General features: G+C 31.7%; 1 protein-coding gene across 1 annotated transcript in view; it reads left to right on the top strand.

Moving 5' to 3' along the window:
- Window positions 1-324: 324 nt before the first annotated feature.
- Window positions 325-20,276, top strand: part of LOC130448642 (uncharacterized) — a 61,669-nt gene continuing 41,717 nt past the window's right edge. The window contains exon 1 of the mRNA XM_056786090.1: window positions 325-644. Within this exon, the coding sequence (XP_056642068.1) occupies window positions 548-644 (97 nt within the window). The 5' untranslated portion in view covers window positions 325-547. The remainder of the gene's footprint in view (window positions 645-20,276) is intronic.

Raw genomic sequence — 20,276 nt, 5'->3', positions numbered from 1 at the left:
CTTTTCACAAATCTTAGACATTTGCAATTTTCATGTACCACTCTACATTAATGAACGATACCAGTCCCCAGGGGCCGATAACGCAGACAGTCATCCCGTTGAAAAAGAAACAGTTATTCGAATGTAATAAACTGATTTAACGTGAAATAAAACATGCGCCACTGTTTTAAATGTGTAGGTCAAGATAAGTGGCAATAGTTTATATGCTTTGAATACGTTCTTGTTCTTTATAAAACAGTATCTATCATCAACTCTGTTTTTTATTAACATTCATTTTATAGTGAAGATATTATATAACGGTGAACACACAACCAAATTCGTTATTTATTTGATCAACATTTTCTAAAGTAGATAGCGTCGAGTTGGAACCGTTATAAATGCAATCAATTAAAAAAGAATAACTTGTTTAACCGATTTAAACCGAGTTGTTAGTGTTAAAGCGGAATATCCTCAAAGAACTTCAATATTTCGTGGGTGAAGATGTTACGCATTTGTGATTAAATAGTTATAAAAGGCTGTCATTTGATAGACATGAATTCTACTGGTCATGGTCATTCGCCGACAGTTTTGTTTATTTTCCTTTATATTTGTGTTTTTACTTCAACTTGGTGTCAAGTGTCAACGGTTGGATGAATTTAGAAAAGGTAATTTTTCTTTTTCTATTATTATTATTATTATTATTATTATTATTATACAGGGTGATTCAAAGAAGCTGACCCCTTTCTAGAATATGTAGAAAACTGAAAAATAAATTGGTGAATTTGTGTTCACATCTGACTCTCATAGAGGGCTCTAATTAGACGGTTCGTACGAAATAGTATTGAGCATACTTGTTGAAGGTCAGAATTATCATATATATCAAAATTTGAAGTGAACGTAAGCAACTTTAAATTTTATTCCAAACAGATACTCATGAAGAAACTCGATACTGTGTAGCGTGCTAAGAATATTTTGATTTTAAAATAATGGAGTTAAACATAACTGTGATTTATTGATAGTTACTATGAAGTCATCAATAATCTTTTTGAAACCTTATTATTTGTAGAATGAGATATTCTTATTCAAAATGTATTGAAATGTTGAATACACCGAAATGTTATTAGCATTACGCGAGAGACAAATTTTTTAGAAAAAACTTACCACATTAACAAGTTTACATATATTTAGAGATTAAATGGAGTTGTCGAGAAAATGGAAATTTGAGACAAAAATAGTGACCAGAAATATCAAGAACAATTAATGAGAAAAATATCATTTTGAATTTATTTGACCAAGATCCAATACTTACTACTTTAAGTACCTGTAGGATAGTTGAACAGCAGCAGTTAAATCCGACCTCTTTTCCAGACCATCTACCGGTTAGATTCGATTTATATCAAACATTTGAAGAAATGGCAATTTTTTAAAATGTATTCCTAATGCACTCTACGGGTGAGATGAGAATCCATGAGTCAAAAAAGTATCACACTTATTCGAGATAGAAGATTTAACGATAAACGAGAGAAGATCTTCATGTTTATGAAGGATGGAGCTCCACCGCACATTAATAGAAGTTACCGTAATTAGTTCAGTAACCATTTTTTGAATTAATGGATTGGTAGAGGTGCAGAAGCTCTGATTCACTGAATTTCTCGCTTATGGGATTTTAATCTTTTCTACTGTACAGATTGGTTGTATCTTAAGGAAAAAAGTCTAAGTTACAGAGGTAAATACATGCCAATAATTGTAAAATACAATTCAATATCACTTTAATGACCTCATAGATAATTCCCAACCGTTTGGAAGATTAATGTATTCGTTAGAAAAAGGAACATTACAACAAAGCTTAGGTGTCCAAAACTGAATTGGATCTAACGCTAGAAGTACCACATGGGTTATATTTACTTTCAATTTTCGAATTTAAAATTATTCACATTATGCTGTATTAAATTATTTATTCTAGGTTAATCATATTATAATATATTATTAATGTCATATATTATTTTAGAATAGATGTTAGTACTAAAGAATGACAACGACTTTTTCCCATAAATTAAGTCTTTATCAGCTATCAGCTAGCAAATGTGTTACAAATTACATCTTCTATCGTAATATTTTCATCACCTACTGTCCTTTGCCACTTTTATGTACTGTTTTCTTCATTGCTGAATTCAAGGTTACTTCTTCAAATTTAAATTGTGTGCGAAAACCGATCTGTCGGCTGCAGATAATCGTCGAGTGTTTATATATTTCCTAACTTAATTGAATTGAATATTTTTGCTAATTTTCGGTTATATGATATATCGGAAGAAATAAATGTGTTTCACTTGATCGATCACAAATAATCTGAAATATATTACGTTCACACTTCTTAATATTTTCTGGACGCTGTTTGTCCACCGATTCTTTTTTCGCGTTAGCGCAAACCATGTTTCAATTCTATGTTTGTTATGTTAGTACAAAAATGAATTAGTTAAATAATAATAAACGTCAAAGTTTTATAACCCAATAATTATCAAAATAATGGTGGGTTCACACTAGCGGTTAAATTATTTCATAATAAGAGTTGGTAAGTATCAGGATTTAGGAAATTACTATTAAAAAATCATTATAAATCATATCTACTGTTCTCCTCATAAACACTTGAATGAAGAATTAATTGGCTGCAATGAATTATTCCGTGGTGGCTCTGGACTTATAAAATATCTCTAATAAGGAGCATAGCTGTTAGAAATATGCTTATATTTCAAATTTTGGAAACGATTTTATAGTCTGAATGAATTGGTTTGATTCTTTCTTAAGATAAATTTTTCTCCTCGATTGTTTTTCCTCTATAGCCTTCAATAAACCAATTGCAAATCTCTTCCCATGCCTTTGTTTAAAATTACGTTCACTAAATTCTCTGCTTTTTTGGTCTTATATTATGTAACAATTGTGAATTTCTCTTATTCAATATCCGAATCTTCCAATGATGCCATGATGATACAGGTGAGCACCTATGTCCTCTCATATTCATGTCTCGTGACGGACTGAAATAATGTGGAGCGTACGAGTTGGTGTTTTTTCGCGACAGTAAAAGATCATGTCGAAGCTGCTATCCGCAGCGACCTCGTTGCGCTGCGCTACGCGTGTACGTTGTGATCGTTGTGTGCCCGCTTCGCTTTGAAGACGCTCGCAATCCGCCTGTATGATAACGTCCGTAATGCCATGTATTACCCGCAACCAAAACCTGGGTCATGTAAAAAAATGAATTATCTTTAACTACCTACTTAAAAACCTTGCCACTTATTTCTAATGTCAAAACCTCAGACATATTTTATCTCAATATTACAAATCATTCCTTATACAATTATCATATGATGTCGTCATTTATTATTTATTATGGTCAATTTTCTGGATGGTATTCCTTTGAAATTCTCAAATTGGGAGAATATGGAACATTGCAGTTATTTGAAACGGTAAACAAGTAATGATGATGAGCAAAATATCCCGAGATCTGATTTTGATGTACACCTTATTTTTACTGGGGCCTTGGCGTTGCCTTATAGACTAGGCTAGACATTAAAATGTCGATAGCTGCTGGCGCGTGATTAGTGTAAAAGCTTTAATTCGAGATAATCACATCTTAGTATCAAAATGGATATATTGTGTTGAATATGAGTGAACAATTGCGTTCAAAAAAGTTTACTACAACTCAAATTCACAAAGGTTTGGTGGATACATTAGAGAAACCTGCAGACATCAGACAGACACGCACAAGCAAATCGTAAAGTTATTTGCACTCGTCTGCAACTATCAGCAGAAACGCTAATTCTAAACGTATTTCAAGATGCTGACGGCGTTAAAAGAAAAACGTCGGATGAAGTTGCGTAAATGTGTCTCCCATTGGAACAGTCATAATAGGCTTCAAATTAATTGAGTATCCCCAGAGGCTACTGCTTATTTTCAAAACCTAAAGTATACCTGAGTGATAAGAGCTCGGTAAATCGGTGGTTTACAATAGTTGAAAAATTGGAAGTTCTGGAACATTACAGAGTAAAATGTATACTGAAAAATAAGGATGATATCAATTTTATTGTAAGTGGGTTTGGGTTGGAGTAAAGGGATCCCCGCAAATTAATAAGTAGCAAAATGTATCTCATTTAATTCCTAATATGGGGCGATATCTACGAGTTAACTGAAAACCACTCGAATATCTCTATTTGTCTGTTTTATTAAGACAAATCTGTATAATTTTTTGTTGATTTTACAACCCGCATCTCACCAAGGAGCAGACTTGGATCAATCGTTGCTAATGAAAATATTATTTATGCTTTCTTAACGTGGTTACAATTTGTTCCACTAATTTCAAAGCCCCCAGTATATATAAATTTAAGACATTACAAGAGTCACTCATAGACATTTTCATATGATCAATTGAAGATGATTTATCAAATTCATTAGGTGCAAAATGTTTTGGAGATATTTGGATAATTTGGAAATTTGCCGAGCTATTATAGTTTCCTTATTCTTTTCTTGCCCCTTTGAAACTTTACGGTAAGAATACAGATTAATTTCGAATAGTGAATCTTAAGTTTTGAGTAGTGATAATATCAAGAAATAACAAAAATTGAGGAAATATTTGAGGTTATAATAAATACATGAAACGAATAGAATGTTTCCTCTACTTTCAGTTATGAGCATATTAGTTCATTTAATGAGAATTTGATAATAGATGAGATTAACGATATTGCCTGCAACTGATTTTTTCTTTCAAGGTAATAAAATAATACTGTAATGTAACGCAAAATTATACTATTTTGGGGATTAAGGGGATGCAGACTGCATCTGTCACGGGAATGGCGAACTAAACTATAGAGGTCGGTATAAGTCAGGCAACGCTCATAACTTTGGAAACTATGGAGTGTAGAGAAGGAGGAACGTCTCTGGGTCAAAAAATGTGAGCTGATTTTTGATGGGTAAATAGGTGACGCTGATTATAGAGGGTATTCGCTTGAATTTTACGCTCTGATTTGAAAATAACTGTATAGTAATGCTTTAAATAATGCACCGTGATAATGAAATTAGTAGTATTAAAATAATGAAACGATTAACAAAACAGAATCTCGTTAAATTAACTTTATTATTTAGCTATTTATTTGGTTTAGATAATACATATATTCAAATATGAAAAAAAAGTAGAATCATGTAACAATAATGAAATAGTATAAAAAAAAACATTTTGGTTGATTAAAATAAAATATTGAATTTTATCCGTAACTAATATAATAATTATAGCGATATAATTAGATCAATAAACATAATAGAATAATAAAAAAAAAATATTTCGGTTCATAAAAATAAAATATTGAACTTCATTAGCAACTAATATAATAGTTATAGTCATATAAAAATATCAATAAGAATAATAAAATAATTGAAAATAAAACATTTTGGTTCATAGAAATAAAATATTGAACTCTATCCGCAACAAATATAATAATTATAGTTTTGTTAAAATATCATTGGTAATTAGCATATGCAAGCAGGTACAGAAATATATCAAGTTCTTAATAAAAAATAAAAATCTAATAAGATATTAAGGATTACACAGCTTTTCACATGAATATAATCAAACGTCAGTCACAACTTTGATAATTTCTTATACAGTAAGTGTTTAACTTCAGATCTCAATCCCATAGTACAATCAGCGCCACGTATTATCCCTACAGAATTCAGACCATATTTTAAACGTACCGTCCATAAGAGATGTTACTCCTTCTCTACACTCCATATTGGAAACGCTGTCGAAAAAGATTAAAACGAAGCATGTTCGTGCTTGAGGCAGTTCTGTCTCTGTCATTGTAAAACGTGCTCGTCGAGTAGACGCGTTTTCAGAATGAATACCGATAAATTTCACGCTTCGGGAGAGAGTTTTTTTGTTACGTCGTATCTGCGAACGAGAAATTACGAAACTATGTTTATCGAATTTCAAGCACAATTTCCGAACTCGTCGCTCAATGGACCCTTCCCAACCTCCGAACTGCAGTTGAAGAAGAATTTGAAACTCTTCGCGGACAACTTGACATGCTTTGTCGGAGCTGTCTCTCAGTTGACAAACTGTGCCGTGAATGCATTGATTAAGATGGGAATAAATGTGAATACTTACATTAACCACTTTTCGAATCCCATTTGTAAATTGGGAGAAAACTATAAAAGACTGAGAAGAGAATAAATTGAATAAACGAGTACCTGCATCCAGCTTATGATAGGAATTAAGCGTTTGTCAAATAAATTATATAAAAATTCAAATAAATTTTTTTTATACTACGCAAGAATTTTGCAATTTCCTCTTTCAAACATATGATTCGTAACCTCTATTCTACGGTTAGATAGTTAACCACTTTTTCTCTACTTGGTTTTTCTTGAGTTTCTGCTATGACAACCATAGGGCGAGAATGTGTCTATGTCCTACCCATAATCCTAAGGCTTAGCAATACTTGAAAGACATTGATTTTGTTCAAGAACTACTGTAAATTATTGGATCTAATTGGAACTAAGAAGAATAAGATTACTTAAACTTGATTTTTTTGACTCCCAGATTTTAACATACGATGAAATTTCAAATCAAAGTAGAAATATTTATACAGTTTCAAAATTGTCTTAGTTCTTATCGTTATCTAAGACTATATGATAATGAATATCACTATTGTAATGTTTTTTAAAACACCTCACACTACTCTTAACTAATTTAGTTATCGCTATCACTCAACTAACTTAAATAATTTAGTTAAATTCTTCGATTACTTTTTATTTCGGTCCGTTCACTACGACTATTTATTATAAACTGAACTTAACTGTGCTATAGGAACTCCTTTATATCCCAAAAGAATTCTGTTATAATAAAAAGTTATATAAAAACAAAACAACAGATGTTCGCTGAATTTTAGAATTCCTGATATTTCAATCGTACATCTAACGTTGCCGAATTTTAAAATTCCTTAATATCCGGACAGGGCTGGCTTAAGAACCCATTTTGCGAACTTGTTCGTGACATCATCAATTTATCCCTAATTAGTTAAATATGAACGAAAAAATTTTTTTGATAAATCTGATGATAAAAATGGGAAGCAATTCTTTTTCAGCTTCCTCTAAGGCCAAGTCGCCACAATCTATAACAATGTTTGAAATATATTTGTACGTTTTAAAAATAAAATTCTTTTTTTCGTTTGTCAATAATTTGCAGTTTAACTAGTGAGAGAGAAAATGTGATTCATTTAAACCCAGACTCAATTATAGAATAAGAATCTTCATTTTGATAAAATCGATAGTTTAAATACGATTTGAAAAAGTAGTCGGTACTTTTATATAGATGGAAAATGTCCTGATACTTAAAAATTTGTACACATTATCATTTTATGGAACTTAATCAATGAATGAGAAAAAACTGTACTAGGTAGATATCTGATGATTGGAATTAGCTAGACGTCAGCAGATAAATTACTTGCTTACAATCTTGTAACCCTCCAGAAAATACTGGATGATGCTGATCAACGAATAACATTCTAGGAGGGAGCAGTCTGTTTTTGATGAATATCCGTTTATGTTAAACGTCCAGGAATTTCGACAAAATTAAGTTGGGCGTATGAAAATACAAGCTGAACGATTTAAAACCATGATCAACTCCCAGATAAATTGATTAATTATCCTTGCAAGACAAATTACCTTATTTACTTATTATACCCTAATTTGGTACATACAGTTTCAACAAGATAGTGCAACTTCCCATTTTCCATAATAAGGGGAATGAATCATTCAATAATCACCGAGATCCCTAGCTCTCAATCCTTTAGCCATTTTTATATGAAATCAAAGTTTTTAAATCGGTCAATGTTGGAGAGTTATGCGTACTAATAATAGTATAGATTAATTTCTCTACAAGTCAGTACTAACGTTGGAAACAAGAGAGATGAAAATTTGCTTGATTTTAAAAAATAAATTAATTTATTTGTTAACTTGTTTTTATACTTTTATACGTCCAGGTTTGTATTTTGCAACCTTCTAGAGAAAGTATACAATAGCGTATTTTCAGAATATCCCAATATTTGATTTAATCCAGGGTTTCTCGATAGCCATTCTGCAAACTGTTTTCATTCGAATAATCCTTGGTAGCTGTTGCAACGTGTAGCCCTGCATTATAGAGCAGAAAAATGAAGTTGTCTTGAGCAGAATAATACTTTTCAAATAAAATTATGTATTTATTGACTATAAATGAATAGCGACCAGCTAATATAGTTGCACTAGAATATGTTTGAAACACCACGTAATGGTTTCTTTGGTGAGATAATACAATAAGAAAATATGCTTTAAGATCTGCGCCATATTATATCATGAACAAGTGGATATTTTAGGATCACTCTTTTCCTAATATTTATAATAAATTCTAATTGACTATTCAGCTACCTAATTATTATTCATGACGTCATAAATCATAATAAGTGACAAGGCACATTTTCATTTGATTTGATATGGGGATAAACAGAATAGTCGGTTCTGGGCAATGAAAAACCCTCAAATTATTCATCAGTCACCTTTGTATCCATTAAAAGTGACAGTATGGTGTGCAATTTGGTCAGGAGGAATCATTGGACGTTACTCCTTTGAAACTGAAAACGGTGTAACGGTAACTGTCAATGGGGAGCAATATCGTTATTGTTGAATTTCTCTGAGCAAAATTGAATCCTATTTTACAAATTATTTTTTTTTATTTTAGTATTTTAATATTATGCTTAGATTTTATGTTTAAGGAAACTTAACATTTAGTTGAAAAATATTTTAGAAAAGGAAAAGTAAGTCCTACCTCAGTTTTATGACCCCGGACACATGGGTCACATAAAGGACTCTTTTTTACTTTTCGGAGTAATGCATATATTTTAGTAAAACATCTGTAATTTTACGATTCTTAAGGAGAGGCTTAGACCTAATTGTAAATATTTTATTATTAGTTTTTAGTTAGTACAAACCGACTCTTTCAAGCGTGAGGACGCTTCTCGAAAACGTAGTCTTTTAAATAAAGACTTAATATATGAATGTTAACCACTGTGTATTTCATTTATAAATATAAAACCTAATAATCACGATTACCTATCCATAACTTTCAACAGGTTATGGGCCCAGATAACGTGAATAATTAAATCGTGAAAATAGTGAACTTAAATAATAATTTGTGATCGAAATCAAACTTGTAAAAGTACTTGTTAGACATTCCACAATTAAGTGATAATTGTTGTGTGTGTATAAAAATATTTAAAATAGAAGATATATTAAGTGAATTATTTTATTGTGAGTGAATTGAGATAATTCGACACAATGACAAATTCGAACTTAAATTCGCAAAGAGGAATAACTCCTTTTAATGGACAGAATTATAGTATTTGGAAGAAGAGAGTGTGCCTACTGTTGAAAGAGCACAATATACTCAGCATTATTGACGAAGAAATTCCTGTGTTTCCAAATGATAAATGGAATAAAAAGAATGACGTTGTCCATAGTATTGTCGGTTCGCTTTTGGCGGACTCGCTGCTTCATTTTACGGATGTGACATATGCTAAGAATATTTTTGAAAAATTAGATTCTGTATATGATCGAAAAAGTCTTCCAACACAAATGATGATGAATCAAAGACTTTCAGAATTAAAATTAGCGCCTGATATGCCACTAAGAGAACACTTTTCAATTTTTGATACGTACGTAAATGATCTGCTAGCGTCTGGATCAATAATAGATGAAGCAGGTAAAGTACTTAGTTTATTAAAATCACTTCCATCATCGTATGAAGCAGTATCTATTGCAATCGAAACATTACGTGAAGATCAACTAGATTTAGACTTTGTAAAATCGCTTTTATTGAATCACGAAATTAAAGTGAAAGGACAAAATCGTGATACTAGTACAAAAATATTAGTTGCCGAAAATAGTGATAAATCAAGTGAAAAGAAGTTTCCCTTCCGGAGATCAAATTATAATGGAAAATCAAAATTTAAGAATGGTCACAAGCCATCCAAGAATTTTAAAAAACTCTTTTAAAAGTAAAAATAAAACAAAACGCTATCAGTGTGGCCGCATAGGACATATAAGAAGAGATTGCATTTACTTTAAGAAAAACCAAGAGTACAACGAACGAAAAACAACTAAGGCTGCTCAAATTGCTCAATCAGTGGAACCGAATTCGCTATCACTTTTATGGCTGGTGGAAATAAATTAATTGAAACAAATCAGAATAAAATTGTTTTCTTGTTAGATTCCGGAGCATCCGATCATATTATAAACAGAGAAGACATCTCCAGAACATTTGAGCCACTTGAAACACCAATTAAAATTTTGGTTGCCAAAAGCGAGCAGTACATTTCAGCAACAAAATGAGGTTCAATTAATGTGACAACCAACAAAGACGTAAAGGTGACAATTGGAGAAGTTCTTTACAGTCCAGAAGTCCCATACAATCTACTGTCGGTTTCCAAGCTCCAAAAGTCAGGCATGGTCATCTTGTTCGATCAGCATGGAGTAAAGATAAGTAAAAATGGTACACTTATTATGCAAGGTAAGCCACTAAATAGTTTGACGCAAATAAACTTTACTATTGAAAATTACGAAATAAATTCTGTCGTCAAGATACTCGACAATAAGAAAATAAATTATAACATTTGGCATAAGAGATTAGGTCATATAAGTAAGGATAAATTTGTAAAATTAAAGATACATAATATGATAGACGATTTCGAAGAAATAAAAGAAATCAATCCGATTGATAAGATATGTGAAGCTTGTATTAATGGCAAGCAAACTCGATTACCTTTCAATAAAGTTAAAAATCGAGATCATGTAAGAAGACCATTGTTTATTGTACATTCTGATGTATGTGATCCAATCATGTGGCTCCGACGGCACTAAATGATAAAAATTTGTTTGTTTTATTTCTTGATCATTATACTCATTATTGTGTAGTATATTTGCTTAAACATAAATCAGAGGTGTTTTCAGTATTTAAAGATTTTGTCGCGAAAAGTGAATCACATTTCAATCTCAAATTAAATTACTTATACATAGATAACGGTAGAGAATATTTATCAAATGATATGAAAGATTACTGTAAAAATGAAGGCATAACTTATCATTTAACAGTTCCGCGAACTCCTCAATTAAATGGCGCTGCTGAACGTATGGTTAGAACAATTACAGAAAAAGCTCGGTCAATGATAGCTGGATCTTGTTTAGATAAAGTTTTCTGGGGTGATGCAGTTTTAACAGCAACTTATTTGATAAATATTATTCCGAGTAGAGCATTAAAAATAATGAAGACACCTTATGAGTTGTGGCATAGCAAAAAGCCTTTGTTTAAATATTTAAAAATATTTGGTTCTACTGTATATGTACATGATAAACTCAATAAAACTAAATTCGATAATAAATCTTGGAAAGGTGTACTGGTTGGTTATGAACCAAATGGTTACAGAGTATGGGATGTAGAATCTCATAAACATGCCGTTGTAAGGGATGTTATTGTGGACGAGACAAATTATATGGTGTCTCGGCCAGGTATAAAATGTGACAGAACAAATAAGGGTTCCGCAGATGAAACTGATTCATTTGAAGTTTCAGTAATGGAAAATAAATCTGGTAATGATGAACCAGATAGTTTCAATAAATCTGATATTGAGAAATCAGATAGTGTATATAAATCTGATGATGATAAATCAGATAATGTATCTGATATTGAGAAATCAGATAGTGTATGTAAAACTGGTAATGATAAACCAGGTAATGAATCTGATAATGAGAAATCAGATGTACTCTGTGATCCCAGAAATAAATTTCCAAGATTAGAAATAGAAAATAGTGATTTTGACACCAGTCGTCGGAGGAGTGAAAGGATCAGAGGTCTCCCTAAAATATCATATGATGAATCTGGTAGTCCAGAAGAATGTATGTTATCAGCTCAAATAATAATAAGTGCTGTACAGAAGTCATTTGATGAAATTAAAAATAGGCCGGATAGAGTTCAATGGGAACAAGCTATTGAAAGTGAACTTAATTCACTTGATACAAATAATACTTGGACATTAGTACCAATACCTACTGATAAAAATATTGTAGACTGTAAATGGGTATTTACAATTAAGAATAATGAATTTGGTAGTCCTTGTAAATATAAAGCTTTAGTAGCAAGAGGTTTTAGTCAGGAATATATGGTAGACGATGACGAAACTTTTGCGCCAGTTGCTAGAATATCTAGTTTTAGATTCATTGTCGCTTTTGCCAACCAGAATAATCTGTTACTACACCATATGGATGTAAAAATAGCATTTTTGAATGGCAAATTAGAAGAAGAAATTTTTATGAGGGTGCCTGAGGGCGTTCAATGTAAAAAGGGTCAGGTCTGTAAATTAAACAAAGTACTTTATGGTTTGAAGCAGGCAGCCTGGTGTTGGTTTGAGGTATTTGACAAAACTTTAAAATCAAGGAATTTTCAAAATTCTCCAGTAGATCGGTGCATTTATATCTTAGATTTGGGGGATATTTCCAGAAATATTTATGTCGTACTATATGTTGATGATCTTGTTATTGCCACTCTGAATAAAGATACGATGAATAGTTTAAAAGAATATTTAATGCATAAATTTCAAATGGTAGATCTTAAAGAAATAAGATTATTTCTAGATATAAGAGTTTCCAGAACAGAGCCAGTCATAACATTAGATCAAAGTGCGTATGTAAAATTAGTTCTAGAAAAATTTAAGATGCAAGATTGTGATCCAGAAAATAGTCCTCTTGAAAACAAAATAGATTATGAAGCTTTAAATTTAGATAAAAATTGTAATAAGCCATGTCGAAGTATTATTGGTTGTTTGATGTATTTAATGATTTGTACTCGCCCAGATCTGAGTTTTTCAGTCAATATTGTTAGTAGATATATGAACAAAAATAATATTAAATTATGGCAATATTTAAAAAGAATCTTAAGATATTTAAAGGGCACAATCGATTTAAAATTAGTATATACTAGAAGTCATTATAAAAATATAATAAGTGGATATGCTGATGCTGATTGGGCGGGTGATATTAATGATAGAAAAAGTACGACGGGTTATCTTTTTAAATTATACGAAAATTGTACTATCTGTTGGGCTACGAAGCGGCAGACTTCCGTGGCAGGCTCTACTCCAGAAGCTGAATATATGGCTTTGTATGAGGCTGCACGAGAAGCTCTGTGGTTGCGATCACTAGCAGAGAGTATAAAAATAATTATATCAGGTCCTATAATAATATATGAAGATAACAATGGATGCATAAGTATTGCAAATAATCCATCAAGTCACAAAAGATCGAAACATATCGATATAAAATATTACTATTCTCGTGATAAAGTAGAAAAGGGACTAATCAAATTAATTTATATGCCTACAGATCAGCGGATAGCCGATGTATTGACTAAATCACTGACAGGGGCAAAATGGACTTGAAATAGTTTTTAAGAATTTTTTTTTGTAACACTATTGTAAATTGGTCTGGTAAGGTTTTCCCATAAGATGTTGGGTTTTCCCTTAAACCCTTAAGCAACAAATGTCGGACCAGGTAGAGTCATATAAGTTGATGGACTACGTTGAGACAAGGGTCATTACGGTTTTTATTCAAGTAAAGATAATATTGTAAGAAATGTATGGAGTACTTAATACTTAGGATTTTAGTTGTAAAATATTATTATGTAGACTGTATTTTTACAAGTTTGTTTTTATGTAAGGGATTCATTTTTGAGGGGGCGTGTTGAATTTCTCTGAGCAAAATTGAATCCTATTTTACAAATTATTTTTTTTTTATTTTAGTATTTTAATATTATGCTTAGATTTTATGTTTAAGGAAACTTAACATTTAGTTGAAAGATATTTTAGAAAAGGAAAAGTAAGTCCTACCTCTGTTTTATGACCCCGGACACATGGGTCACATAAAGGACTCTTTTTTACTTTTCGGAGTAATGCATATATTTTAGTAAAACATCTGTAATGTTACGATTCTTAAGGAGAGGCTTAGACCTCAATGTGAATATTTTATTATTAGTTTTTAGTTAGTATAAACCGACTCTTTCAAGCGTGAGGACGCTTCTCGAAAACGTAGTCTTTTAAATAAAGACTTAATATATGAATGTTAACCACTGTGTATTTCATTTATAAATACAAAACCTAATAATCACGATTACCTATCCATAACTTTCAACAGTTATATACAAAATATTTCAAGTAATGGTGATGTTGATTGGCCTCCTCGGGCGCCTGATTTTACTGCTCCGGACTTCTTTTTGTGAGGATATCTGAAAAGCAAGGTTAGGTAAACAAACTAGAAACGCTGGAGCAACTCAAACAAAATATTCGACATGAAATTAATGAAATAATGCATGAAATTTATGAGAATGAATGAAAAATGTGCTCAAAGGGCTCGTATTTGTGAGGCTAACAGAAGCGGACACTCATCTGATATTGTATTCCATACATAATTGCCGACATTAAATAAAACATTTATTAATATAAGATCCATTCTCTTTCATTTAATCAAAAATTATAAACCTACACACATTTCTTTGCGAAATATCGGAGAATATTGATATTATCTGATATTATTCGCATCCGCAAAATAGTCACACGAGAAAATTGAATAAGTTCTTCCCCTCTATAAAAAATGCTGGAATTTATCTTTGACCTTCAATAGAATAGGATACTAACACAAGATGTATACCAAAAATCTGCTTTAATAATTAAAATAACATATGTATACTCCAAGTAGCATACTTTACTTCTTACTATTAATTTTCCAACGTATTCTTAGTTTTTAAGGTATGTTTAATGAAATGATTTTTCTGATGTTTGGAAATATTAACTATCAGTTTGTCTATTTAGTTTTGTGCTGGATATTGAAGACATTTCACGAAGAAGCTCGGACGTTGTGTTCCATATAAATCGTGTTCCAACGAATACCCGATACACGCTTGAAACAGTTTCTTCAAAATTCACATTGAATTTGATTAATTTATTTGAAGCCACAGGTGACGTTAAACACAAAAATCACGAAGTGTAGCTGTTGAATTGCAAGTTTTGCGTCCTTTACAAATAGAAAAAATCGACTGACAACTATGTCGAGCATCCGATGTATTCACATTTAATCTTCATTGAATTGTAGCAACACACACAAAGTGATTGATTAGTGTGATAAAGTTCAGTGCCTCTTTTGTCCGTTTTGTAATATATTTGAAAATTTGAGGGATTATGCCCAGCATTAGTTTTCACATTTTTAAATCTTTGTTTCCGGAATAATGCGCTATATCAAAGTTATGTTTTTTCGAATACACCCTATATTTGATTGCATATTTGGAATAAGCTTGTCTTTCCCTTTATAATAATATATGGTTGTGATATGTTCTATGGGGTATTCAAAAAGTTATAAGTGTACTGTACAGTGACTACCACGGTTACCAGATTTCTTCAATAAAATGGACTCATTTTCCTGGGATCAAATTAAGAATGAAGTATACAAAATATCTCCCACAACAAGCGACCACATGATGGAGGGAATACGGAATGAATTTCGGTATGTTTCTATAGAAATGCTTCGTAATGCGCAATTCCACTTAGGCAACATTTAGGCAACATCGTCAATGCCGCATGCTACATTCGGTCTTTCTATAGAAGGAACACTAAGCGACAAAAAATATGTCTCCTTGCCGTATGTTACAAGTTGACCGTTTTTGCCTGTAGATTGCGTCGTCTTTCGACACGATTGGACGTGTCGAACAGTGTCGCCGTCTATCCAACAGTCAACGGATCCATGCGGCTTGAAGAAGGCGACATGGAGTGGTCGAATGATAAAACCGTAGCTTTTATAGAGGATTACCATAATTCGCCCGAATTATGGAACAATAAAACCCCTGTGTATAAGGACATTAAACTCAGAAATGACATGTTGACACAATTATCTGGTAAATATAATTATTTTGCGGGTTTGAAGGTAAAAAATCATCGAACATTTAATTAACACAATTAACACAATACTGTATGAAGCAGATATGGGTAAATATGACGACCCTAGCGCTACATCCCAACGAAGTATTCTCCAACCTCTGCGTCAAAACCTGCCTACAACCACTCAACAGTTTGAGCCGGATGATCATCAACCACTTGATATTTCGGCTATCCACTCAGAGCCTTCACCCGCATCTGAAATGGATCGTAGAGTCAGCGATGTGGCATCCTATTATACTTCTTTTTCGGAAGAATCATATTCCTCATCCAATTATTAATTATTTATTAAAATTAAAATATCCTTTATTACATTTTTTAAATACAAATAAAATATATGATCTTGTAATAGATTAGTTGATTTTCATTATTCCTGGTCGTGCGCAAACGCTCAAGTGGGGGGGATGATATATATATATATATATATATATATATATATATATATATATATATATTTTCTTATTAAAACATTCTCACACAAAATTTGAAAATAAAATCTTCTTTACTCATCCGTGTGAAGTTTCTAAGTATTGCATCATCGTCAGCAATCAACTTGTACAAATTACACTGAATTTCTTGACCATCGACATATAGCTCTCTTCTCCAATATCGTGGCGTTTTCCTTTTCCTTTTGCGATTTAAAGCGATAACCAAATAAGCCACCGCCGCGACTGTTTGTAGTGACATGATGTACTAAATTGAAGTTGCCTGAATATAATTGCTTTACACGCATGCTACACTCAAGTCCGACAACGCTCATGCGACAGGGGGCAACAAATTCCGCATGCGACATCAATCGAATTTTCTGCCACAAAGTCGATCGCCAACAATAGGCAACACTAGGGAACAATTATCAAGCGACTTGTCGTTCAGTGTTGCCTCAGTGGAATTGCGCCTTAACTCTTTCAATGATCGCTATCAAGCATGCAAATATGTTGTTGGAGGTCATTCCGATAATCAACACTTGTACTTATACTGTAGTACGTAAGTTCTTTATTGTTTCATTCCTCTAATTCATTTGTAATACACTCATTTTTTCTTTGTATTTCCATTTACACTTCTACTGTACTCAACAACAATGATAAAATGTCGGGTTTTGACAAATAATCATAACCAACTCACAATTAATTGTTAAATGATTAGATATAGGTACATGATCATTATTTTGCACAGAGAAATCAAAATATCCCAATGCTCCAAAAAAAAGTATGTTGATAGTACTTTTCGACACTCACATAAAATAAAAGATGATTCATTTGGAAAAAATCGAGAAAGTAATGTTTCAATATTTCGATTCAGTATAAATATTCCCTTACATTGAACTTATTACGATTTTTATGGAAAACTTTTTGAATACCCCGTAAAATACATCACAACCCTGTATTATTCTAATGGGGAAGTCAAACTGATTTTATAATGTGAAGACTAATGATGGCTATAATGCATCAAATTTTCAAATTTATATCTCAAATGACAAAGGAGGCAGTGAACTATATTATACCAATCAATCACCCTGTATATTTTATTCTAATAATCGGTTATAATTTTTTGAATAATTCAGTAAATTATTAAATAACAAGCATTCTTTGAATAATACTCTTTGCGACGAGTGAATGATAGAGTTGATACATAATTGTTTTTATTAGAATGAAATTGATCATCATTTATTTATAGAGTGAAAAATTTGAAAATTCAAATGTATGGTTTGGTATTCTATGGAATTATCATTTTATGAACTATTATTTGTAGATACAGTCTCAATGGAACCAATTATTTGAATTTGTTTTTTAACCAACCATTTTTGTACAGATTTTGCAAGGTTGCGACAGAGAATTGGGACAGAATGCAGATTACTGTCAGTGGAGGTATTTTCAAATGTAAGAATGGTTATTTATGCAACAACTGAGTAAAGTAATACTTTTTTTCAAGAGTAGGACGGTTTGACAATTGCTACGAGTGAAAAAAGTTACTTTAATCACGAGTTTCTTACAAAATTTTTTCTACGTTCGTGGACTCAAAAAAATTCAACAAAGCTTTTATCAATTTTTATTTTATAATAGTAATATTAAAAGTACAACTGTGAGCATTATTAATGTGAAGTGAAGAGAAGTTACATTACAATCGGTATTTGAATTGGCACCATTTTACGAGTTCAAAGAAATAGCATTGTCTATAATTGTATTAGATTACTTATTAGATTGTTGGTAGCATCGTGAACATTTATAATATTGCTTGAAGTCGAACTAGTTGTTCCCGTTAAAATTTTCACTGCGGAATCCATTTTGTTTTGTATTGAGTCGTCTACGTAATCCTCCGCAACTGTGTTGAATTTCCAACCACCGTGCTTCTTTAGTTGAATTATATCACAACCGTAATACACTAATAGAGACGCCGAAGAGCGTCAAAATGTATGCCCAATGTAGTTTTTTGAATTAGGTAAATTCAAATATGTTGCGATAAACGAGGGAATTTTTGAAAAGATATTAATACATACAATTTGGGTTTTGCATTTTCCATTTCTATACTGCAAAAAGAAATGATCTGTTTTGACATTTGTGGGTCGTTGGTTTTGATACTTTCTATAAATGTTTACCAATCTATTGTTAGATATTTCACCAGTAACAGTAAATCGACGTTGAACATGAGTTTTTGTATCAGGTACCGAGATAATTAAAACATTTCCAGTATTATTATCGTTACACCTCATTTTATATAATTCCTCCCTTCGCAGAGCTCCCGCAATTCCGAATATTGAAGCAACCTGAAGGATGTTACAAATAATATCTAAGCTTGCATTAAAATTTTTTGCTTGTCATACCTCATGCATGAGATAATGATCGTCAGTTTTGAATAAGTCGACCAAAGTGCTGAAGACTTCCACATTTTAGATTCAGTTTCCAAATAAGCTAGTAGCAACACTCGTTCTTTAAATACTGTTCTCTGGATTTCTCATTGAGAAGATTCATAGTCGTTGTAGCTGCCGATTCAGCATCTTCCTGGTGTGCAGCTTAAACTTTATTCACTATCACTCTCCATCATTAATAATAATACTACATACACTCCATTTAATTAGATAAAAAACGGATTTTCTTGAACGAATATCATGAAAGCGTTCACAGTCCACTGTTTTAATAAAACAATTTTATAATAGCGTTAAAAAATGACACGTTACAGCACTTTTTTGAACACAAAAGCGTGAAAAAATGAACCATTACGGTACTTTTTTCATGCTTTCTACCGATTCAGAAATTACATTCTTCATGAATGCTAATGAATGAAAAAAAAACGTGAATATTATAACGGACGTAGTAAAAAGTCTTTTAATATATAGAAATAAACATCAATGTCACGGGCACGATATGATACTCATGTCCAATATCCAGGAAAAAACTGTTTGTTTTTAAGCTACTTAAAGATAAAGCAATGGAATATGGCCTCATGATTTACAAGAACATAGAATATGCTAATAAAAGATAATGCGACAGTCGATATTAGTTTAAATTGAATTGGTAGCTAGAGAATAGAAAAAGTGGAACAAATCAAATATTTGGGAGTCAACATTCACAAATAAAGAAAGGAAAGGAAGGGAAAAAGAAAAAAGTATTGCAAAAGGTAGTAAGAATTATATTTCCAAAGTTGAAATCGAAAGATGTACTACGAACAGTTGAAACAACAAGGTACCGAACAATAATAGATCCATAGTTACATACGCATGTGAAACCTGGACATTGAACAAAATGAAACAAAATAAACTAGCAATATGGGAAAGTAAAATGCTGGGAAAGATTTATAGTGGGATTGAAGGAGAAGAAGAAAGAAAGATCTTTTAGAATTGTATAATCACTTAAGTATAACCCATGTACTTAAAGCATACAGAGAAATGGTAGAGACTTAGGTAGGTAGAATGACAGATATTCAGGTAAACCAAGCACTTAAAAGTGGAAAGGGTGGGAAAACAATGGTTGAAGGAGGCAAGAGGAGATTTTAGAACAGTGGTAGTAAAAGACTAGAAAAATGAGGTAGAAATTTTATAAAATAGAAAGAATTATAAATTAGAAAGAATAGAAAAAATTATGTTTTTTGTGTTAACACTAATAAAAAAACTGATGCTTTCTATGATTCTAGGGATTCAATTTTTGTTGGAACACCTTCTAAATTAGTTTCGACGGTTGTTAACGTTACAAAATGTATAGTTAAAAAAATGATAACAGTTTGTCATTTTCTATTTGTTATTTTCAATTTTATAAGCTTATACAT

Source organism: Diorhabda sublineata, chromosome 9 (genome assembly GCF_026230105.1).
Source record: "Diorhabda sublineata isolate icDioSubl1.1 chromosome 9, icDioSubl1.1, whole genome shotgun sequence".
In the NCBI taxonomy this organism is placed as follows: domain Eukaryota; kingdom Metazoa; phylum Arthropoda; class Insecta; order Coleoptera; family Chrysomelidae; genus Diorhabda; species Diorhabda sublineata.
The sequence above is the reverse complement of the archived record's forward strand: the minus strand, read 5'-3'. Positions and strand labels throughout refer to the sequence as shown.